Consider the following 26,143-nt stretch of genomic DNA (forward strand, 5'->3'; position numbering starts at 1 on the left):
TTTATGAAAAAGCACACAATTTTTTCATTTTCAATAATTTTTAAAAATATGCATTAAAAAATTATTTAAGCCTTTTATATGCATATGAAAATATATATACATATTAAAATGCGTTATATATTTTCTCATATTTTTCAGATATATAAGTATAGTATCTAAGACCGCACAGTATATATATATATTTGTATACATATTCTATTTATATATATATATATAGAGTTTATGATTATATATTTATGATAATATTTATATATAGATATTGGTAGATATCCAATAGCCCTTTAGCTATCCTAAATACATCATAATTATTATCTATATGCACATGCCTGTTAAAACTATACACACATACATGTGTGTATATATAAATATTATAAATTATATATATACATTCCAAAATGGAATACATAGGCAACATATATGATAAAGTGCTATCTGGCTATGTATCTGCACACGTGTTAAAATATAAATCATGGGAAGAAAATTTAATAGGCAATGAAGCATGTAAAAATGATAGTAATTATATAAAGAAAAATTTAGAAGAAATACTAGGGACATTTGTAAAAAATGGAAAATTTTCACACTCATTATGGGAACAGCATAAAATGTTCATAGGCGATGAGGGTATATATCTTTTAGGTGAAATTATAACTATTTGTCAAATTGTACAATTTATAGATTCCGATGATATTGAAAATGTCCAAAGTAATGAAGAATTTAAAACTAATTTAATAGAGGAATTAAAAAGAAGGTTAATTATTAAAAAAAAAACTGAAATATTAGAAGAAAAAATTATATCTAATATATCCATGTGCAATGGTGATAATAATTTTTATAATAATTATTATGATGATGATATTGATGAGGATGAAGCAGATAATAATAGTGAATATGATAATTATCAAAATAATAATGATTCCATTGCATCTGTTTCAAATAGCACTAAAAATGATAGCAATGGCTTAGATAGTAATAATAATACAAAGGTCAATGATAAAAATGCAGTATCCAATTTTGTAGAAATGTTATGTGCAGGAAAAGCTAATAAATATGGATTTTGTGAATATGATCATAAATTTAATGATAAATATAATTTAAAGAATATAAAAAATGAACATAAGTCATCTAAATCAATTGAACATTCTATTTTATCATTTTCAGAAGACTATGACCATAAATATGTATGCCTATTACTTAATAATTCAGGGATACAAGAACTTAGAATTTTAAGATTTAGTAAAGATTGTATAAATACAAATAAATTATTAGATACCTTAAAAGGAACAGTAACATTCTTAAATGAACTTCGACATTTATTTAAATATTTTAGGTCACAAATATTTTTTAAAGATAAAATTTACGGAGAATTTTGTGCATATATTAAATTTCATAAGAGTGATCCCAATTTTAGTGGCACAAAAGCATTAAATGAATTTTTTAATTCTTTAAATGATAATGCTATAAAATATTTATTTTTTGGATTAAATGAAGATAACTTAAATTTATTGGAGGAAGCTATTTCTTATTGTCCTATTGCTACTTTTTCCTTTTTTAAAAATATTAAGCTTCTTAAAAATATGAATGTTAATTCAGTTCGTCGTACTTGGAAAGCAGTTTGCAGTTTACAAAAAATATATAAAAATTATAAAAAAATGCAGGAACAAAGTTTTTTAGATGACATGAAATATAATACAGATGAATATAATGCAACAACCATACATCAAAATGTATCTGACGATGGACTTATTTCTTTATCTCGACCGCCAGGTAATAGAATCTTTTATAATTTAAATGAATCTATTTATGTCGATGCATTGAAAGATAAAATACGTTCTCTTCTTCATGGGACTTCTTCGTCTACTAATCCAAACATAATGCATAGTAGTACTGGATTTATAAGTAGTCCTATCTCTTTTGTTAAATGCGATTACATTTCTAAAGATGCTTTCATTCAAATTGCTAATATCTATAGTATTAATTGTATTAACTGTACTAATTGTAAAAAATGCAATTTTGATATTCTTGTAGGTAGCAATAAAGAAAATAAAAACGAATTGTTTTCGAACAACAGCAATAATAATATAGAATATAATGAAAAGGCATTTTCTAGTTCAAATAGTTGTAATGATAATACGCAAAGTATATATAATAGTAATAATAATATGTCCTTAGATTTATATAGTGACGATAAATCATGTAAAAAAAATGACATAAATAAATTAAATGATACTTGTTTGTATGTTGTTTCAGATGAAGATAACATTGAAATGGGAAAAAAAAATTTAAGAATGAGTAATAGCATGTTAGAAACAAATCATTCAATAGACGATAATAATAAAACACTATTAGAAGGATCTGGAAAATTATTAACTGAAAGTGGTTATAAATCATCTCAAGAAAATAAAATAACACGAGATAATTCAATGGATGATTTGAGAATCAATATGGTCAAACTTTTTAAAACATATGGTGGTCAATGCCGTATTGGAAAAGTACAAGGAAGATGTGAAGATGCCACTTTTCAAACAGATACACCACCAGCCTTTGGAATTTTCGATGGAGTGGGTTCATGGAGTTTAGAAGGTATAGATGCATCAAAATTTTCAATTGGATTATCATTAGCATGTCAACGTGAAGCTGAAAAATTATCAAAAAATATTAATGGATATGAAAATGTATCATATAATACTATTATTAGATCTAAATTATTATTAAAAAATTCATTAGAAAGTGTAAAAAAAGAATATGCAGATGCATATGGTAGTTCAACTGCTATCGTTGGTATTTTAGATGAATATACAGGAAAATGTGGTATATCATCTTTAGGAGATAGTGTATGTATGATTTTAAGAAGAGAATTTTTACCAGGTGATATTAATTTTGAAAGAGAAACATATCCTAAATTTCCTGTTGAATCTTTTTTATATGTAAATAGTAAAGGAAGAAATCCTTCTATTATTAGAAAAATTATATGGAAAACTACAGATCAAAAATGGGAAAACGGAGCACCATATCAATTATCTAACTTACCAGATCGTAGTCAATGGAAAGATTTAGAAGCAAGAGGATTACATAGTTTTGTTAAAATATTAGAAAGAGTAGATATCGAAGGAGATTCACCAGATATGGCAATATCACCACCTTCAGAAATTTTATGTATGCCAGGAGATTTAATATTATTAATGAGTGATGGTGTTTGTGATAATTTATTTGATGAAGAAATTGAAGCTTATTGTACATTTGCTATAAGCCCTGAAGAAGCATGCGAATTAGGAGATCCTAGTGCATATACATCAGCACAAGATATTGCATATTCAATTACAAATATAGCAAAAAGAAGAAGTGGTGATAAACTACATTCTAAACCATTCTTACCATATCCAGGAAAATATAGAGAACCAAATAAAATATATAAAGGAAATAAAGTCGATGATATTTCATGTGTAGCTATTTGGGTTGTTTGTGAAAATGAAGATAGTGTAAAATATATAGCTATGAATCCAAATGAACCATCTATATTAGAAACTGATAAATACTATTCAAATAATTATTTCCATCATTTTAATAAATTAACAGATATGTGCACACCTACTAAGTCATTTATTAAAGAAAAAAATAGAATAGAACGTGTTAATTTAAAACATTCAAATTCAAAGAAAGGAGAAACACAAACTACATTTTCTAACTCAAATAGCACTAATATGGTGAACCCATTTAATGCTAGCTTCTTTGATTCATCAGAAACTCCAATCAAATTTAATGATGAACCAAAAAGTGAAAATTATGAAGATTTAAGTGATATGGTTTTAAGAGATGATGATGGAGAAGAAGAGGACGAAAATTATGATGATAGTAACAACATGGAATTTGGAGAATATCAAAACTTAAATAATAAAAACGATTCAAAAAATAAACAAGCATTATTGCCATCTCAAGAAGAACAACACTTGTTAGAAAATAATCCTTTATATTCAAATGCATCAATGGATGATATGCTTATGAAAACACCTAATAATAATATGTTAAAAGAAAAGTATAGAGATGAAATTTTTAATCAAGATGATTTTGATCATACACCTAGACAAAGAATGCTAGAACAAAATTTAGATGAACAAATTGAAAAAATAAATAATATGTATATAAAAACTCCTTTATTACATGTTGATAAAACAAATAAAGATAGTTCTAAAAAAAATAAATCACCAACTAAATGTAAAATTAAAAATAAATCAATTGATAAAAAAATGATGCCATTAATGTATCATGAAACTCCAAAAAAACAATCTCAAAAAAATAATGAAAAACAAAATAAATCAATGATCGATGATAATTATTATTATGACGATGAAAATGATAGTCATACTAATAATCCTGATAATCTTAGTGATGATTATATCAATAAAGATTCAGAAAATATGGTAACTAATTTTGAAGATAGTGAAACACAAGTTAAAATTCAAAATTCTAAAACTTCAATCCTCAGAATTAATAAAAAAATAGCTAACTCAAAAAGAAAATATCTTAGTCCAGGAAAACTCGATTCACCTAGTAAAATAAATTTATATTCAAAACGGTCAAAAAAAACATAAAAATGACAAAATAATTATGAACAAGTCAGGTATATTTAAGAGTGGGAAATAATAAAATGAAATATTTTTGTCAGTCTTAGTTTAATCCTTAATTTTAAAAAATGTAATTATATAATAACATCGATGGTTACCATTTATATTTTTTTTTTTTGAAGTTTCATTTCGTTTTATGATGCTTTATCGTGTATAATAGTAAATATATATAAAATAGTAATAAAAAAAACCCATACATATGCATGTGTATATATATACATATATTTTTTTAATTTGGCTATAATAATAATTTTTATGTATATCTCCATGTACCTATTTTAAAATGCAAAGTATGTATTTATTATATATATGCATTATAAATATACGAGAGAAAGAATAATGGAAGTATTATATATTTGTGTGCATACATGTAGACATATATACATATCTCTGCAAGTTGTGTGTAAACGCGTGAATATATTTATATTCATACATTGTGCATGCAACTTATTCTGTATTTATTATTGGATTTTGTTAAAATTTGCATATGTATGTGTGTTTATATATCAATATATATATATATGTTATTATTTTATATATTTATTATGCTTTAAGTTTCATTTTTTATTGTAATATTTTTTTTGGAAATATTATTTCTTAATACAATTATCACAAGATATAGTGACATGTTTTTCTTGATTTATATATTTAGTGTATATTTATCCATATGCATAATAATGTATGCCTTATTTTATTGTTATTAATTTTACATTTTATCCTTTATTTTTATTATTACTATTATTATATTTTTTTAAAGTGCTACATTTTAGAATAAATGATGTATATAAGGATACTTCCAATTTTTTTAAATTTTTTAAGTAAAATCTTCTCATTGGTACTTATTGGGCTTTGCGGCCCTATATATATATATGTTCATATTTATATATCATTTATTTATATCTACAAATGCATATATGTATGTCAAAATTACATACAAGTTTTATAGTCATTTCTTTTCAGTGGGAATAAAGTTTACATTAACATATGTTAAGTTTATATATTTATTATATATACACATTTCTTTATGTTATTAAAGTGAAACATAATGCAGATTATCATCATTGTTTTTAATATTGTTTAAAGAAGAATATTTTATACAAAATCTAGAATAATAAAAGGAAGCCCAGCCTTATCAAATCCAGAACTAAATGTTTTATGTCGGTGTGTATATTAAAAATAAAAGTATGTAATGCTATATACGCATTATATATCCTATGAAATTAAATATTTTTTTTATTATTATCATTCCTGCTTTTTCCCCACATTTTCCTTTCCTTTTTACATATATGTTTTATGTGCACATATAATACACATGTGTACATATATACATGTGTTGTTTAAATTTTTCAATTTTAATTAAATAAACTATTATTATTTTATTTAATTCATTAAAAAAAACATTAATAATATTTTATTAACAAAAAAGAGATCGCTAATGTATATTACCCAGTTGTAATATAAAAAGCAAATGGCATATCCTATCTTAGTTTTTTAACAACTTCACAGCTCCATACTCTTTAGGTATATACATAAAACGTATTTAACTCCTATAAGGTTTACTAACCATTGAATTATTAATACATATTTTTACAATAAGAACATATAGGTATGTTTTTTTTTCTCTTAAATTTTTCAAATATATCAAATATTTAAGACAATTTAAATGAAACACGAAAAAATAATATAATTTCATAGGTCTTTATAACAACATTAATATAGTAAAATATGAAATTCATAAAAATTAAGAAAAAGGAAAAAAAAACAAATACAAAAAAAATGAAAATTCCTTACAAGTTATACATAAAAAATATATTTAAAATTTGTGTATCCACATTTAAATTGTATGCTCTATATATACATATTTCTTACAAAATATTTTAAATCAATTTAACCCATTTTCATAATTTTTAATATTTTTTTTTTTCTTTTTCTTTTTTAAATTATTAGTATTATTGTTTGCATTATCCTCAACAGGATTCCAACCAGGTATTTTTCTTTCACCAGTTTTATTTACAGCATTATTTATTTTTATACCTTCATTTCTAGTACTTATACTGGGAAGTGTCTTACTATTTTGATTTCTTTCCTCCATCAATTTTGCCTTAACTCTATACGCACAATTTTCTTCCTATATATAAGTATATATTTAAGGATAGATATACGTATGTGTTTATATTTATTTTAACCCATACAATGGATTTCCAATTGAGCTATACATAACAATATTCATGCACACACATAATACAATTATTAGTTTATTTTATTCCTTTATTTATGTATTTAAAAATTTTCAATAACTTACTTGTGGCATATAATCTGTTCTCACACGAATGCTCTTTCTAAATGTACCATCATGACGCTGAGTACCTTTGATAAATTTTTCATTTGTCTTTTCATTTATTATATATACATCACCTAATGGTGTTACTACTTCCCTTATATGATCTCCATATTCATTATTCTCAAATGGATTGAACGACTTATTTTCGAATTTCTTTTCCGCCATGCTTCACACTTCTTTATATATACATATATATATATTGAAAATATATAAACTTATCAAATAAACCAAAAACACAATATATATAGTCTTATAAAAACTTTGTTTCAATTATATTTTAAAAAAGTATATATACATATATTTTTTGCTCTCTACATCATTTTCAAATGTATATAAAATTTCATGATATGCTACCTAAGCCAATATTGTAAAATAAAATATTATTCAAAATGTTGGAAAAAAAAAACAATGTTATAAAGGATAAGTTATAGATATTAAAAAGGTTTAAAAAATGCCGGAGTTAAAAATTAAGAACATATAAAAATTATTCTTAACTATTCATATTAAATGCATCAAATACACTATATAAATAATATATATGCATATACTAATTTGCATATTAACACATACGATCGGTTAAACATTACATCAATATATTATAATTTTGGAAAACTATGTTTTTTTTCGAATTAGAATTTTCATAATTTATTAGTATATCATAAATATATATGTATATGTTCTTGGCTTATTGCCGCATTCCATTTTATAGAAATCAAAATATTATTTTTTTATTTTATATTTTTTTATAAAAAATGTATTTCATATTACCAAGCAATATTTTTAACTTGATTTTTCTACAAAATAAGAAGTAAAAAAAAAGAAAACGAAGCATATGTAAAAGCCTTACAAAATAAACCCATTCTTATATTTAATGTACTACTTATAGTAAGATATTTATATCACATTTTTCCATTTTTGTATTTATATAACTTAGTGTTTGTACCGTATAGTATCAAACAGGTGAAAATAAAAATGGTAAGCAGCTTTTGCTTCCATAAATCGATCAAATCGATAAATCTCAAATATGTTTTCTTAAAAAAATACACATAAACAATAAATTTTATAATACAAAAAAATAATAAGCTAATTAATTCAAACGAATAATATATACATTTCAATGATTATTCTTTCGGTGTCAATTATTTATGCTCATCCTGAAGGTTCGCATCCCTTTAGGTTTTGTTACATAAAGTAGGCAGACTTATTTTTTCAATTTTCTATCAAAGGCTTAATTCTTTTTTATTTTTTTTTCCCTAGTTGGATTGCTATTATACGATTACATGACTCCCCAATAGTGTCTACCAATAATAGTATAATTACAAACATGCTTTTGATACTTGTATAGGCATATTTTTTTACCGCGTTTTATTCTCTAGTTAGTATAATAATAATTTTAATAGTGGATATAATAGTTATTTTTTCTATATCAGTTATTGTAATAATTTGGTTGGCTTGTTTTGTACCTTCTCTTATATATGTAAGATGGCACATTCCTGGATGGTGTATGGTTATATACGAAATTATGTTCAAAATATTTTTTTATTTATATAAATTATTATTATTTATATCTAGCCAAATGTCTTTTTTTTTTATTTCTGATATATTAATAACACTATTTATACGTATGCATGTGCTTGCATCCAAAATACACCATAAAGGTGATCAAAAAAGTTGAAAAAAAATTATATAACCTATACACTTTAATATAAGATATACACAAAAAATTCTAATACATTTCTATGTATATAAATTTAAATATAAATAAATATATATATGCACAAAATTGAATTATTTATTTTATCCCCCGCCTATATATGCATAATATAATTCCCGCCTATAAACCGCAAAACCAAATGGACTTGAAAAATTAAAAAAAATATTTTTATAATTATACTGAATAAAACTAAATATAAAAAATATAAAAATACGGAATTAAATTCATTTTTTTTCCAACCTTAAATTATTATTTCTATATATTAAATAAAAAAAAAATATAAGTATACCAACATATGAACATACAATTTCGTATGTTAAAAATTTAAAGAAATTATTTTCCGTTATAAAAAGTTACAAAAAATAAATATATTATTGAAAAAGTTTGATCAAAATGTCTGTATTACCAGGGCCTACAGAAAATATCAATAAAGATAACAAGTTTATGAATGATATTAAAAAATTCATGAACCAAAAAATTAGGGTAAAATTCGATGGGGGAAGAGAAGGTAATATTTATAGAACATGAAAATATAAAAATAAATTTATATATAATAAAAAGAAATATACAAATTTCGATAAACATAGAATAATCACATTTTGAGTGTTACAAAAATAATTGATATTGTACAAAATGAATAACAAGTTTGTGGATATAAAAAAGTTGTTATTTCACACTTTCAATAGGCATATATTATACTTGCACACATATTTATTTCATATATCAGGCATATTTTATATATATTTTTTTTTTTTTGAAATATTCAGTTGTTGGTAATTTGATTGGGCATGATGCCATATTTAACTTAGTTCTAGACAAAACAGAAGAATTTATACGAGGTAAAAATTAAACATATTTCTATATAAATATTAAAAAAAAATAAAAAAAATATATGCAATAATATTTTACATATTTATACTTTTTATAGACCCAAATGATAGTTATGTAATAACCGAGAAAAGTAGGAATATTGGCTTAATCGTAGCCCGAGGGACTTCGGTACTTTTTACATACATTTATTTGTTATGTCTGAAAAGCGATAGGTTTATTACTATCTGTTCTTTATTTTAAACTCTTTTGATCAACTTCTATTCACGTTATTTTATACATAGGTTGCATTGATTACCCCCGTTAATGGGACTCAAGAAATTTCCAACCCATTTATATCGGAAGAAAAATAGGAAACCACCAATGCATGTATTTTATATATACATTATTTTTTTTTAAATTATGAATGCCGTTTTAATTTTCAAATAAATAAATAAATAATTTTTTTATATAATAAAAACAATTAAATAACGTCAATTTTGTTAAATTGTAGCTTTTAAAAATGTTTATATTAAAAATGTGTGTAAAGGTTTGTATATATTTTTTTGATACGAAAATAAAATAATTATCAGCATTTTCTCACATAATTTAACGCAAAGAAAATGATGAGCAAATAAAAAAAAATAAAACATTATATATATATAAAAAAATAATTTTTTTCCATTTCATAAATGTGAATATTTCCGCACTTAAATAATATTTGTGTTACACCGGTTTCGGATATACAACACATTTGATATTGATTGAAAAAAATTAAAAACTATAAAGCTGTGAAATGCATAAGACATAAAAATTGGTGACAAAAATAGTGCGAAATATATGTGTGTGCGCCTAAAACATTTTATATGTAGAATGTATGGAAACCAATCAAGGGGATAAAAAAAAAAAAAAATCAAGGCCCCTCCATTTGATCCACATATCAACATACACACATGTGTAGTAAAATTTAACAAAATTAAAACTGAACCATATATGCATCAGAAATGAAAATGCATATGCGTTGGGAATTATAGTAATGAAAAAATATTTTCTAAAATTTTTTGGAAGATAAATAATATATTATGTTATGTGTGTTTGAACATGCTCGTTGTTATATACTCGAATAAACTCATCAAAAATCAGGATTTTGTAATTTGCTTATCTACTTATGAATGCACATTAACATTGTGACGTCTATATGAACTGCGATAACCAAATGATATGTTACACTCTGAACAAAAAAATCGTTTAACATGATGATGAAAATTAATAATATGTTCTTTTAGACTAAATTCTGAAGCAAATTCTTTGTAGCAATTATTTATAGTGCATTTATAATTTTTGAAAATTTTTAAATGAACTTTTTTAATATGTTTATTATATCCATTGGAATGTAAATATATCTTATTACATTGTAAGCAGACATATTTTTTTTTAAAGCATGATCTTTTATGTTGTATAAATTCTTTATATATATAAAATTGTTCGTTACAAACTGGACACGAATAATAAAGATTGCATTTATGTTTATTTAAATGATATTTCATATTTGAAATAGTTGAATAATGATATGAACAATTTGCATATGGGCATTGATAATGTCGTATTTTATGTTCCTTTAATTCTTTTGGTGTATCAAATTCAACTTGACATATTGCACATTTATATTTTGTTTTTACTTTATTATCTTCATGAGTTAATATATGTTTTTTTAAATGATCTGATCTTTTATATGTTTTTAAACATAATTCACATTTATATGGTCTAGAATCTGTATGTACACTCATTAAATGTCTTTTCATCAATTTCTTATTTGCAAATACCATACTACAAACATTACATGTTCGTATTTCAACAGGAATATTACTATTATGTTCTGGTGCCTCTCTTTTGATTTCAGGCATATTAATACTATCATTTATATTATTATGAATATCGATTTGATTATTTTCACCTTCTTCCTGATTTTTGTTTTCTAAACTTTCAATATGATTTTCTCCATTCTCAATTTCATCATTATTAAGTTCGTTTTCATCGTGTTTCTTTTCTTCCAATTCGTTGATATTTTTTTGGGATATATTTTCTAATATATTATTTGTTCCGTCATTTATGTTATTACTCCTCTTTAGTGAGGAAGCAATTTTCCTTGCCAATACGGTGGTAGTACCCTCATTATTATCAGTAGTACTATCATTTGGATTTTTTAAATGTTTTAATTTACAGCTATCTAATTGTCTAAGTGTTAAATAAACTGAATGACATGTAGGACATTCATATTTTTTGTCATTTTTACTTGCTGTATGTTTCATTTGATGTAATTTTAAATGATCAGGTCTTTTATATCTCTTAAAACATACATCACATTCATATGGTCTTTCATCGGAATGAACACTCTTTAAATGTCTTTGCATTAATATACTTTTTACAAATACAGCATTACATATATTACATGTCCTAGATATAATATCAGAACTATTACTGCTTTCTTTCTTTATTTTTGTATGTTTAGTTTTTTTTGCTTTCTTATCACTTTTTTTAGCCTTATTTTTCTCAATCATACTTTCATCATTTACGGTACTCATGTCTTCTTCATTCGTAACTTTGGGATCCTCTTTCTCTGCAACTTCACCTATTCCCATTATTTCTTTGCTATCTTCAATTTGGTCATCCTCAGCTTGGTCATCTTCAACGTGATCATCCTCGACTCTGTCAACCTCAACTTTGTTATCCTCCACTTTGTCGTCATCAATCTGATCATCCACTTGGTCATCCATTTGGTCATCTATTTGATCGTCTACCTGGTCATCCATTTGATCGTCTATTTGATCATCCATTTGATCGTCTATTTGATCATCCATTTGATCGTCTATTTGATCATCCATTTGATCGTCTATTTGATCATCCATTGTTTTTTCGCTGCTTTCGGCTTTGCTTTCTTCAACCTTTTCATCGTCGGTTTTTTCACTGCTTTCAATTGTGTGATCCATTATTTTCTCACTACTTTCAACTTTGCTTTCTTCTACTTTTTCATGATCATCATCATTTTGATAAGATTCAATTGAGCTCCTACGTTTCTCAGACTGAGCACTAACTGATGGCTCTCTTTCCTCAGATCTATAATCTTCATCTTTATCATTGGATTGATTTTGCTTTTCTTCGTTTTGATAACTTTTCTCAGACTCCTCATGATAACTTGCAACTGATGACCTTTCTGAATATTCATCTGAATAGCTTTCACTTTTTTTCTTTGATGAAAAAAAGAAAAATTTTGAAATTTTATTAGACATATTATTATAAAATAAATTTCTTTTTTTTGGTTGTTTTTCAGTTTTTTTTATATTTTTTTTATTATCTCTCTTTTCATAATCACTATGATCATTAGATACACTATCTTGATCAATTGATTTTTCACTACGTTCTGAATCGTTTGTATTTTTATCTTTATTTGCTTTGTCTTCCTCTTCCTTCTCTTCGTCATTTTCTTCTTCATTCTCTTCCTCATCATCAGTATCTTTATCTTCCCTTTCATCTGCTTCACTATCTTCCTTTTCATCATCACGATCACTATCATTGTTTCCATCACTTCCTTTTTTTACTCTAATATCTTTACTTGACATTTTACCTCTACTGTCTTTTGATTCTTTTTCATGAGAATTGTTTACTCTTGAATTGCTACTTCTATTTGATCCGTTTTTATCTGTATGTCCTTTTCCTTTCCCATCCCCTTGATCAGCTGCACAATTTTTTTCATTTTCTGTGGAATCGCTATTAGTAAAATGTGCCATTGTGGGTTCACCTAAAGATGGAGTAGCAGAATCTAATGATTTATCTGCCTCAACATCTGTTGATGGTTTTTCTTCTGTTTCATCTGAAATATCTTTTATTATATTTTCTATCATATCTCCTAATCGATTTTTGTCGCCAACATTTTTCTCTTCTTCAATACTAGTTTTAATTTTAAAAATTTGAGCATTATCAATTATATGTATTGGTGTATAAAAATTCATTTCTTTATCACTATTTTTTAAAAAAAATACATTATTTTTTTCTAATTTATTATTATAACAATTATTAATTTCTAAATTATAAATATTTGATCTTGGTTCTTTATTATTTTTTATTAAATTAAATGCATTTATTTTGTTTTCTTTATCTATTTCTTCTGTAATTGGTAGTTTGCTTATTTTTATATCTCCCCCTACAGAAACCTTATTTATTTCTTTATGATGCTTCTCTGATGTTTCATTATCTGATTCTTTTTCTTTAGTAAGCTCATCATTATTATCTTCAGTTTGTTCATAGCTTGATTGATTATTTTTTTCAAAATCGTCCATATCAATGTTTATTCGTTCATTGTCTTCTTCTTCTTCTTCCTCAGACATATCATCATCCTGATCTTCTTTTACCACTTCCGTTTTTCCATGGATACTATTCAATGCATATTCGTTTTTATAATACATAGCATCAATTTCCTTTGAGTTTTTATTACCACCATATAATTTATTATAATTAAGATTTATTGAATATTCTTTATTACGATCTATCTTTCTTTTTTTTTTTTCCAGAAAGTTTTTAAATTTTTTTTTCATGTTCTTCGTTAAAATAAATGAACTTTTATCATCTTCAACAAACGAACCATATATATTGTCTATTTCAATGTTTTGAAAAAAGTTATTATTATTGTTATCATCAAGATCATAATTACTATCATCTGTTGTGTCTGTATTATCCCCGACATAATAATTTTTAAATATATTGGGTTTATTTATTATTTTTCCATTACCTAAAATATTTATTTTTGTATCCAAGGACGTGTTTGAGCATGTACGAGGCTTTATATAAGTATTTTTATAATTTTCACAAAATTCAAATCCATATTTATTTTTATATTGTTCATTACATTCAAATAAAAAAACATCATCATCAGATATATTCATCATTGATAAACCATGATTTTTTTTTTTTGTTGTATATTCCTCTAATAAGTCTTCATACCGTCTTTTATTTAAAGTATTTTTTTTTGCCTTATTATTAAATTTATTTAAATAATTTTTTAATTGAGTTTTCTTTTTTTCCACAATCATCTTTGGACTATTTAAATTGTTATTATAAAAATCTGGATTTATTATTGTATAATCAATTTCTGGATCGCTATTAAAGTGGGTATTTTCATTTTCCCAACTTTGGCTATTTATTGATTTTAATTGACTCCAATTCATATTATTTTTTAAAAAAAATTCTTGATTTATTTCATTATAATCATCATCATCATCATTATTTATCTCATTATTTAAAAAATACAAAACTTTATTTTTTTTAATATTTGTAGCCATTCTTCTTTTTTTTTTGTATTTTATTTATTATTTTTTTTTTTGTATTTTTTTGTATTTTTTTTTTTTTTTTTTTTCTCCGCGCCTTGTTACCACACACATTCGATTTCAGCAAATATCTTCGTTATATATACATCCAATATTTCAATTGTATTATATATTTTATTTTTACCTTTTTCAAATGTATATTTATTTAGAAATATATGCAACAGCTGTGATATATATAAGCGATATGCATAAAGTCATGTTTATTTTAATGCATATAATATTGCATACGCATACGTGCTGGTATGAAATTTACGGCGTATCTTTTATATATTTTATTCGCATAACAAAATTTAAGTTGCTTATTTAAGCTTGATATCTTTCTTATGCATATGCACAAAAAAAAAACAAAAATAAAAAAATACAAGCAAATAAATATATAATAAACGAATAAAATTACGAAATGATTTTAAAATATATAAATTAACTTTTAAAAACTTAAAATTTAAAACACAAATTGTTCAATATATATCTAGATTAACCATTTTTAAATAATAAAAATATGTATGCTTATAATATAAGTAGGTATACATTATAGTCATATCTTTATATCACATTCCTATACATACATCATATTTATATATGCATACAAAAAATGGAATATCGAAAATTGACCAACGAAAAAAACTGTTGAAGAATAATAACAAAATACTAATAATTTATGTTGCCATATCGTACAAAATGGTGGTTCATTTAGTGCATTGTGTATATTAGATATATTTGTAAGCATATGCATGCAAGTGTGCATATCATTTATTTGCATACATACATATATTTAATATATATATTGTTTATAATTATAATACTTTTTTGTATTTATTCGGTATCCATAAAATAAGAGGCATTTCTCTCATAAATGTAAATACATAAACAGGATTATTATACTTGAAAATATAAATATATATAACAAAAATAAATACAATAAAGTATAAACCAAATATCACACAATAATAATATGTATAAAAAAAAAATATTTGGGTAAAGTAACGGGTTAAACTATTTTTGCATGTGGTTATTTTATTATTTTTTTTTTTTAATAATAATAAAAGAAATATATTTTTGCTATCACAGATTAAATTACAGAAATTGTTGCAATTTTACTATATAGAACTATAATATATGCATACACATTTTTTACAGAAATTTTTGTGAGAAGGTTGTATTTATAAAATGTGTAATACATACAAAAGATATCAATAATATTTTCAAATAATTAAGTATATCCAAAATTAGAAATTAGTTTTAACTTTATTTATTATTCATTTGTTTGCAATGTATTGCCATGCATTACCATGTATTTACTTTTATTTGCCAATATTTATTTTATTTATTAATTTTTTTTTATTAAATTATTATTATTTCTTTATTATTCTTTATGGCCAATTCATATTTAATTTCCTTTTTTCCATTCGCACTTAAAATTTTTTTCGATTTTTTACATTTCACACTTAGGATTTATTCTCTTTTTCCAATTCGAAAAATTTCTTTGATTTTATACCCTTTTTGGCACACCTTAATTTTTTATAATTTCTTAAAATTTCGTAAAATTTCGTAAAATTTCTTATAATTTCTAAAATTTCTTAAAACTTCTTGTAATTAAATAAATGTGTATATAAAAAATATAAACCCATTTGCTTCCAAATTAATGGGGTTTATTACATTGCCATTATACGAAATAATTATATTTTTCATAAAATAACGAAATTTTCGTTTTCTATATTTAAGCAAATCAAAAGAAAAAAACACACACATAAATATTGGAAAGTCATTAAAAAAGAAAAATAGTTTTCAAAAAAAAAAACTAAGAGAAAAAATTATAATAAAACATAATTAAATATTATACATATAGCTATAGTGCATTGGCTATATATAAAGATTTTTTTTGGAGGGGATTATTATTTGGATTTTTTCCAATACCTTTCTATGAATAGTATTAAATATATTTAAACACTATTCATCGAATTTAGAGCAAATAAAATTACTTTTATAAAAAAGAATATTAAGATTTTAAATAAATCTTTTTATTCATTAAAAAGTGACATTTTTTCTTTGTTTTAACATTTTTACGGTTTTTTTTGCCCCTTACTATCTATTAATAAATAACAATATATACTACCTATCTATATATTATATATATATAATAATTTATATATTTTTTTAACAAATTTTGATGGTTGTGTGTAATAATTTTCTATATAAAGAGAGTTTATTATAGATAAAATTTTTATCACCTTTAATTAATACTCTTAATATATGTATATATTTAAGTTTTGTAAAAATATAAAAATTAATACCTTGTAAAAGTCTAAGACATAGCACATAAACTAGTAAGGTTTTTTTTTTTAATTTTTATTTTATATGCTAAGAATATAATAATTTGATAAAAAAAATAAAAATAAAAATATTATTTGATATAGTAACACCTTTAAATATATATTATAACAAGTTTTTTTGATTTATTATTTTTTTTTTAATTAATTCATTAAATAGTTATATGTGTGTAAATAAGCTTTGTATATAGCCTTGTTATATAAATATTACTGTTGTATATATAATAAAAAAATAAATATGTGTGTGTGTAGATATGCATATAATTAACTAACACGCTAATAAGCCATAAATTCAAAGCATTGCAAAGTTTGCAAAATATTGCATACCCATTTTGCCATGCCGCAAATGCATATAATAATCATTTTCAAACAAGCATAAATAAAAAAAAATTTTAATTAATTTTTAGTGCAAATTTATAAGCTTTTTACTTTATTTTTTAATATTAAACAGTTATGTGTAGAAGAAAATATTGAAGATCTAAAATAGGGTGATTAAAAAAGAAAAAAAAAAACTACAATACAGTAAGCAAACCAAGTATATTTATCATTATTACGCTCATCAAAAGCTGATAAAAACGGAGTGAACAAGCCAACTTTTGTAACTACAAACACATATATTATGACGGTAGAATTAATTACAAATTTAGAAAATCATAAAAGACGGATATGGAGCATTTGCTGGAGTCCGGATGGTAACTTCTTAGCGTCTGTTGGCGCAGATAAATATATAACAATATGGTATAAAAAAAATATTGATAAAGCTAAAAAAGAAGGGACCAAAAATAATAAGAAAAAGTTTGGAAAATCTAATAAATATGACAAATTTGAAAAATTTGAAAAAAATTATAATGAAAAGTATGGAATCGAATTTGGTATTTATGATATAATCGAAACAAACCATGAGAAATCTTTAAGACATATCGAATTTTCGAAGGATGGGAATTTTTTTATTGTGGCCTCTTTTGATTCAAAATGCTCAATTTATGTTAAACAAAAAAATAATAAATGGAAATTTTATAAAACTTTAGAAGGACATGAAAAGGAAGTAAAATGTGCCTCTATCCATCCAACGAATAAATATATAGTCACTTGTGGTCGAGATAAAAGTATTTGGGTACATGCAAAAAGTAAATCTCTAACTTCCGATAATAATTCTTTAAAGACAGAAACAAAAATTAATTCCCTTCAAAATGATGAACAAACTGATAAAGCCTTAAACGATTCGGATCAAAATGATCATAAAGAAGGGGAAGAAACAGAAATATTAAATCCAAATGAATGTTTAGAAGAAAATAAAAATAAATTAGATAATAATGAATCATTTGATTTTAATTTTGATGCTTATTTAACAGCACATAATGAAGATATAAAATTTGTGACATGGTGCCCATTAAGTGAAACCACTTTTATTTCTCTTTCATATGATAATTCATTAAAGTTATGGAACAAAAAAAATGATGAATGGTATTGTATACAAACAATAAATGATCATAAATCGGTTGTTTGGTGTGCAGCATTTAATTTTGATGGTTCACAATTTGCTACATGCTCAGACGATAAAACAATTAGAATTTGGGAAAGCGCTAAAAAAAATACATACAATCAATTAAAATATCCTTTTCTTTATCGTCAAATAATAAAAGATGAAAATAATAATTCATTTTATTTTGATATAAATAATGAATCTGCATTATTTTCAAACACCAAAGGAAATGATCCACAAATAAAACCAGAATATCAATATAACCCTAACAATGAAAATTTTACTAATCTCAATTGTGCAGATAGTGATAAAAATGCAAAAGCATTACTAAACATGTATACAAAAAATAATTTCCTTCCCTTATATTTCCAATACGGAATGTTTAAAACTGTTTACTCCTACCCAAATGGGAGCGATAAAAATGGGAGTGATAAAAATGATAAGAGGGGAACAGAATATGAAGATAAGGCTGAACAGGGAACTGAAAACAACCATACTATCACGTCACAAAAAAAATGGTCTATTGGAAACAGTTCTGATAATTCTTTAAATAAAACAAATGACGATAATCAAAATGGGCTTAACGAAATTAATATTAATGATGAAAAAAATAAAAATAAAAAAAATTCAAATAACATAAATACTATATGCTCTGAAAATAATGTAACACAAAAAAATGAATTTACATATGATGGCGAAATAAATCCTGAGCATATAGAACAACCAAATTATTCATCAATTACTAATATACATAAAAAAGAAAAATCATTACAAAATGTTGTCTTTGATGATTGGAAAATAAAACATATTATAGAGGGGTATCATAAAAGAAGTATTAGTTATTTAGATTGGAATGTTTTCGAAGATTTAATTGCAGCATCCTCATTTGATAATTCTTTAAAAATATTTTCAAAAAATAATCAAACATGGGACTTAGTAGAAAATGTTGAAGATGCCCACATAAGTGATGTTAATTGTGTGGTTTGGTGTCCACAAAAATATCAAAATTATTTTCTTCTCGCTACAACAGGCGATGATTGTGTAATTAATATATGGATGTATAAAAAAGAATAATTTATTTTTTTTTTTTTTATTTATCTTAATCTGATTCAATTTGTAATTTAATTTGCATATATGCATATTTAATTCAAATTCGCTTTTCTATATTCTTTGTTTCGTTTTTTATTTGCTTATTAAACTTTCTATTTTATTTTTCAAAACTATTTTTTTCAATTTTATTCTTGCACACCGTTTCAACATTTATTTTATTAATATTTGTTTTTACAAAAAATGTGTCCCATCCTTATATTCATAAGCCTATTACAAAAGCAATACATACTTACACATGTTTACTCTTACAATTTTGGGATGAGACTGTGCTATATAATTAATATATAAAATTATGTCTACAATGATTAAGAATTTATTTTCATTCAAAACACATTTATGTGTAATTAAAAAATGGCTTTATCTTTTATCGCCTTTGAGTGTGTCATATATCGTGTTGGGAAAAATAATGCATTAAGACGAAAAATGTCACTATTGAAAAGATTGAAAATTTTGAAAAAAAACATAATTTGCTACAACAATTTTTTTTCATTCAAAAGAAAATATACATATATGTTCATATTGCTTATGCTTTATTTTTTAAGCAAAATTAATGACATAAATAAGACAGTAATTTCATACCAGTTTGGTAAAAAAAAATATAATTTTCATATTATAAAAAATTTTTTATGCTTATTAATGAAAAAAAAACGAAATAATAAAAGAATGTAATAAAAATAAGTAAACGAAATGATTTAAATAAATAACTATTTATTCTACAATCCTTAATATCCACATTATGGGCACCATTATATTATATATGCATATATTTTTTTTCATAAAAATATTATATAAATATAAAACGAAAGCATATATACACACTATTTTGATAAACAATAAATTGAAACAAATTTCCATTATTACCACAAAATTAAAAAAAAATTGATAAGCTATATAATTATATTTATTTAAGTAAACAAAAAAAAAAATTTTTAATTTTCATTTATGATGGGCATGAAATAGACAAGGCGGATTAAAAAAAAATAAATATATCACTACTTTAGTATTGTTTGAAAAATGATGAAATCAAATTCCCAAAGTAACACAGGTATGGCTCATTCCTATAAAGAAGCCCCACATTATATATCTCATAATTTATAAGAATATTTATTTTCATTTATTTATGGATTTCTTTTGTAGGGTGTTCGAAGGAAGAGAGCTTTCCGAAGAGCAGACATAAATCATGTAGTAGAATGAAAAACTTTGCTACAAAAACTTTTAAAAAGAATGATAAAGAATTAAACAGGTCTTTTACACTTCTTGATGGTTCTATAAAATATAAAAAACAGCATAGTGATGATATAGGAAGTTATTCATGGGTATTACTAAATGAAGAAGCTAAAAGAGAAGCGAAAAGAGAATATGAATTTTGTATTGATAATAATAAATATAAAATTGTTTGCATTTTAAGAAAATATATAAAATATTTTTCAAATTTAAAAAAAAAAACATATGAAGATAATTATGTTAGTTCATATACAACTAGTTTAAACACAACAAAAAGTATAGGCACATTTAGTAGCTCAGAAAATATAACCAGTACAACCAACCTAAGCAATATATTTAATACTAGTAGTAACTCATTGAATATATCCGATGATCAAAATAATGGAAGTTTTTTCTTTCACACACAAAAAAAAAAGCCCATCCCATTGTTTGTAGATTATGTAAAATTAAAAGAAAAACCCTTTAGCGACAGTTTCAATAAATTAAAAAAAAACGAAGAATGGTCGTTACAATATAATAGAATGATATATTTTTTGGAAAAGCTAATTATAGCTATATTAAACATATTTAATAAGTACACTACCGAAACAGATGAAATGAATATTGCACACAAGCTGAGCAAAATAGGTAATGGGAAACGGGAAATAAGCACCCCTTTCTTAATATTCAAAAATGAAAATTATGAAGATATATTTTTAATTAAATTTTATTCTTCATTCCCTTTTAAAATTATGATATATTCGTTAATTATGATATTTATATCTGTAATACATTTTATTATTTTATATTATATTTTGTTAAAAAATATGTTATATAATGAATATAATACTATAATTTTTTATAGCATTTTTAAATTTATATTAGACATATTTTATTTTACATTTTTTGTTATATATACATTTTTATTTAATACAAATTGTATAGATAAAATAGCTAGCTATTCTTATAGATCTTGTTATTTCTTTATTTCTTTAATATTTGTATACAACATTGTTTTATTACATTTTAATCCTCCTTCTTTTTTGCTACCTAGCCCTAAATTCATAAATTATATAAATAAATATACCTATAAAAATTATGCTATTTTATTAAATAATGCATATATGTGTATGTTTTGCTTTTTAAGAAATTATATAATTCTTTATAATTTTTTATTAAATTTAAAATTTTCCATATTTTTTATATTTATTACTCTTTTCTTACCATTTTACATATTTTTTATTTATCAAAATGTGCAAACCGATATATATATGTGTACTCTTATATTTCCGTTTTTTTGTGTTATACCAATTGTTATTTCATTATATATTCAATACAAATATGAATACATGAAAAGAATTACATGTATAGACATCAATGAAGATCGAAAAAAAATGCATAGCCATTATATAACCAAATATTTTTCTATAGACAATTCTATACCTACTTCACCAATTGAAGATATTTTAACCAATCTAAAATCCATATTAGATTATACTAAAAATTTAGAAGAAGAGGAGGAAGGAAATGATAATAAAATTATCGAATTAAATAAAATCCAAGAAAAAATTAAAACATGTGAAAATATATTAAGGACACAAAATTTAAATGAAGTACCAGTATCTAAATATAGAAAATTTGAAAAAGTTTATAATATGTGGTGTTTAGATCAATCGGAAAAAAATGATGAACAAAGCACTTTTTTATCTCAACATCCTAATAAAAGATCGGTTACATCATTTTTTAATATGCATTCTTTATTATCAACTAAATTTCAAGATCAATATAATGATATATATGATTGGAATGCTGATATTGAACTTATTTACAAACGTAATGTATTTATATCAATTGGCTATAAATTATTATACCCTTTAGGAGTATTAGAAACCAACTTTAATACTGAAATATTAAAAAATTTCCTTTTAAAAATTTATTCCCTATACAATGACCTTCCTTACCATAATAGTTTGCACGCTGCACAGGTATCCATATAGCTATCCTTCACATTTGTCTTATCTATGCAATATATGTGTATATATCTATATATTTGCCACTAATATTTTTTTTCATTTATTTTCTTTTCGTTTAAAGGTGGCACATTTTAGCAAGAGCATGCTTTTCATGTTGGATCTAAACCATAAAATATCTGGGATCGATGAGTTTTGCTTACATGTTTCTTCTTTATGTCATGATGTTGGGCACCCAGGACTTAATAATTTTTTTTTAATAAAATCGGAAAATGAACTCGCATTAACTTACAACGATAGCAATGTATTAGAAAACTATCACTGCTCATTAGTTTTTAAAACCTTAAAAGATTCAAGTTGTAATATATTTGGAAATTATCCCAATAATATATTTATTACATGCAAAAAAAATATTATTCGAGCAATATTATCAACAGATATGAAAAATCATTTTGAATATATATCTACATTTCGAACGAATAGGGAATTTATAGATTATGATAACTTAACAAATGATCAACTATGGCAAATTTTCTGCCTAATATTAAAAGCCTCAGATATTGGTCATTCCACATTAGAATGGAAAAAACATCTTGAATGGACCTTAAAAATTAATGAAGAATTTTATTTACAGGGTTTATTAGAAAAATCTTTAAACATGTCTAAAAGTTTTTTATGTGATACAATCTCTATTGATAAATTGGCAGTTTCACAAATCGATTTTTTAAAACATTTATGTATCCCTTTATTTAACGAGCTAAATTTTATTTCAAAAAATAATGAAGTTTATAATAATTGTATTTCTGCAATTGAAAATAATATAGAACAATGGGAAAAAAATATAAATAATCAAAAAAATCTTGGGTTGCAAGAAAAATATCAAGATGATCATACAGTTGAAAAAACTAAGCTTTAAATTTTGAATAATATTAAATTGGTATGCATAAGTATGCTTATTTTTATTTTTATAAAATATACTATCCATCATAATTGAATAATTTTTTATTTGTATTTTCTTTTTTTTATTTTCACATCTCTATATGCACTGAAGTCTCTTTATTTGCAAAGAAATTATTTGTTTTTTTAATTCAAGGGACCTCATGTTTACTTTTTTACCTCATTGTACCAGTTCCACTGCGTACCATCTTTAACCATCCAAAATATGGGCACATTCTCCCATTACATAAGTTGAAATATACATATATATATTTTTTTTCAAATTAATTACTTCTCACTCTCATGTATTATGAATAATAATAACATTAATGAAAAACAACATTGAAATGTTCTATTTAAGAAATTCAAATTGCACGCATTGATTTTTTTTTTATAAAAATATAATGGATAAAAAATAAAGAAAAAAATATTTACATTTACATATTATGGACATGTAAAAATCTGCATTCAGTATCGCACGAATCCTCTCTCTTTTTTTTTAAAGGAATGTATATGCGCTTTATTGGTTATTAACATGCTATTATAATTTATGTTGTTGTATATAGGTGTGCCCATGGGCATGAACATCCATATATACATTTCATGAGTGTGCGTTTTTTTTCTCTTCAGCGTAGGTAATAACTAATGATATAACATTATTTTATATTGTTTAGTGATATTATAACTGAATAATTTAGTTATAGCAATAATGCATATATTAACTTTCTTTATATTAAATGTATATATAACTATTTGCGTGGGCATACATGCTCGTATAAAAACGGAAAATTTTATTAACATTAACAAATCAGAATTTGGCAACCAAAAAAATAAGCTAGCTATAAAAAAAAACTTTTGCACACACAAAAATTTCAAAAAAAAGGAAAAAAAAAAAAAAATATTCCTTGTTCAGGCAAATAAAGAAATAATTATAGGTACTCGTAATTCCCCATTAGCAATAAAACAATCAGAAAAAGTCAAAAAAAAACTTTTAACCTATTTTAAAAAGATTAATCAAAATATAAATGTTATTTTAAAACCAATAAAAACAACAGGTGATAAAATTTTAGATAAAACAGTGGGTTCATTTGGAGGAAAAGGGATATTTACAAAAGAATTAGACGATGAATTAATTAAAAACAATGTAGATATATGTGTCCACTCATTAAAAGATATACCTACTGTTTTACCAGACAATATTCATTTATCTTGTTTCTTAAAAAGAGATACTATAAATGATGCCTTCTTATCAATCAAATACAAAAGCTTGCATGATATAAATAGGGAAGTGTTACAGGAAAATATCACAAATGACATAAGTTCATCTAGCCATGTAATAGACAAGGATATTGGCTTGTCACGCACAATTGCAACATCATCATTAAGGAGAACAAGCCAAATTAGGTACAAATATAAAAACTTGAAATTAAAATTTATAAGAGGAAATATTAATACAAGAATAGCGAAATTATTTAATGAGACTTTTGATTCTATAGTAATTGCATTTTGTGGTTTAGAAAGATTAATATCAAAAAAAGTTCTTGGGAATATTATGAAAAATAATGTAAAAAATAAACCATATATAATTAATTATAAAGACACACCAATCGATTTAAGTCGTTTAAATATACAAAAATTAAATACAAATGTTATGTGTCCAGCATTATGTCAAGGTATAATTGCTGTTACATCGAATAAAAATAATCCTGAAATTTCTCAAATTTTAAAAAATATAAATGATGAAAAATCACAAATTATGGCAAATATTGAAAGAACATTTTTACATAAAATTGACGGAAGTTGTACAATGCCAATAGGTGGATATACAAAATTTTCAAAAAATAAAATAATTTTTAATGCAATAATTAATGACATTAATGGGCTTGAAAGTCATAAAATAAAAGTCGTTAGACACCTAAACAATTTGGATGGGATTGCAGATGAAGCAGCAGAAAAAATAAAAGAAAAAATTGGTATCGAACAGTTTAATAAAATAAAAGCCGAAGTAGCTTTATATTACAAATAATGTGTAAATCAATAAATTAAAATATATTTAATTCTTCTTATATCGTCCCCACTCTATTGCCTACACATGCATCCATATATACAGAGGGAATGCATTTAATGCTTTTTAAAATGACATCTTTTAATAATATGCATATGCAGTAAACGAAAAATGTGCCCTATTTTAAGAACATACACATTTTTAAAGATATGTGTTTCCTTTTTTGCTTTCCCATATAATAATATATATC

The 26,143-nt window shown here is 23.6% G+C and overlaps 7 protein-coding genes across 7 annotated transcripts; 5 read left to right on the plus strand and 2 right to left on the minus strand.

The window, feature by feature from the left end:
* Positions 1 to 395: 395 nt before the first annotated feature.
* PCHAS_0609200 (protein phosphatase PPM11, putative) lies at positions 396 to 4,586 on the plus strand (the record flags this gene model as incomplete). The annotated part of the gene is made up of 1 exon (XM_736011.2): positions 396 to 4,586. One exon carries the CDS (start codon positions 396 to 398, stop codon positions 4,584 to 4,586), a length of 4,191 nt encoding a protein of 1,396 aa, XP_741104.2.
* Positions 4,587 to 6,501: 1,915 nt separating this feature from the next.
* On the minus strand, positions 6,502 to 7,125 carry PCHAS_0609300 (mago-binding protein, putative; the record flags this gene model as incomplete). The annotated part of the gene is made up of 2 exons (XM_727618.2): positions 6,502 to 6,747; positions 6,922 to 7,125. The coding sequence occupies 2 exons, from the start codon at positions 7,123 to 7,125 to the stop codon at positions 6,502 to 6,504; spliced, it is 450 nt and encodes a 149-aa protein (XP_732711.2).
* A 1,942-nt stretch (positions 7,126 to 9,067) lies between these two features.
* PCHAS_0609400 (U6 snRNA-associated Sm-like protein LSm7, putative) lies at positions 9,068 to 9,855 on the plus strand (the record flags this gene model as incomplete). The annotated part of the gene is made up of 4 exons (XM_016797471.1): positions 9,068 to 9,182; positions 9,442 to 9,513; positions 9,603 to 9,673; positions 9,787 to 9,855. 4 exons carry the CDS (start codon positions 9,068 to 9,070, stop codon positions 9,853 to 9,855), a joined length of 327 nt encoding a protein of 108 aa, XP_016653421.1.
* Positions 9,856 to 10,647: 792 nt separating this feature from the next.
* Positions 10,648 to 14,814, minus strand: PCHAS_0609500 (C2H2 zinc finger protein Zfp, putative; the record flags this gene model as incomplete). Its single annotated transcript, XM_736567.2, has 1 exon — positions 10,648 to 14,814. One exon carries the CDS (start codon positions 14,812 to 14,814, stop codon positions 10,648 to 10,650), a length of 4,167 nt encoding a protein of 1,388 aa, XP_741660.2.
* A 2,991-nt stretch (positions 14,815 to 17,805) lies between these two features.
* PCHAS_0609600 (cytosolic iron-sulfur protein assembly protein 1, putative) lies at positions 17,806 to 19,743 on the plus strand (the record flags this gene model as incomplete). The annotated part of the gene is made up of 1 exon (XM_735165.2): positions 17,806 to 19,743. One exon carries the CDS (start codon positions 17,806 to 17,808, stop codon positions 19,741 to 19,743), a length of 1,938 nt encoding a protein of 645 aa, XP_740258.2.
* Positions 19,744 to 20,793: 1,050 nt separating this feature from the next.
* On the plus strand, positions 20,794 to 23,868 carry PCHAS_0609700 (cGMP-specific 3',5'-cyclic phosphodiesterase alpha, putative; the record flags this gene model as incomplete). Its single annotated transcript, XM_016797473.1, has 3 exons — positions 20,794 to 20,824; positions 20,917 to 22,967; positions 23,077 to 23,868. The coding sequence occupies 3 exons, from the start codon at positions 20,794 to 20,796 to the stop codon at positions 23,866 to 23,868; spliced, it is 2,874 nt and encodes a 957-aa protein (XP_016653422.1).
* A 729-nt stretch (positions 23,869 to 24,597) lies between these two features.
* PCHAS_0609800 (porphobilinogen deaminase, putative) lies at positions 24,598 to 25,914 on the plus strand (the record flags this gene model as incomplete). Its single annotated transcript, XM_732297.2, has 1 exon — positions 24,598 to 25,914. The coding sequence occupies one exon, from the start codon at positions 24,598 to 24,600 to the stop codon at positions 25,912 to 25,914; it is 1,317 nt and encodes a 438-aa protein (XP_737390.2).
* Between the last annotated feature and the right edge of the window lie 229 nt (positions 25,915 to 26,143).

This window comes from Plasmodium chabaudi, assembly GCF_900002335.3.
Source record: "Plasmodium chabaudi chabaudi strain AS genome assembly, chromosome: 6".
Classification (NCBI taxonomy): domain Eukaryota; phylum Apicomplexa; class Aconoidasida; order Haemosporida; family Plasmodiidae; genus Plasmodium; species Plasmodium chabaudi.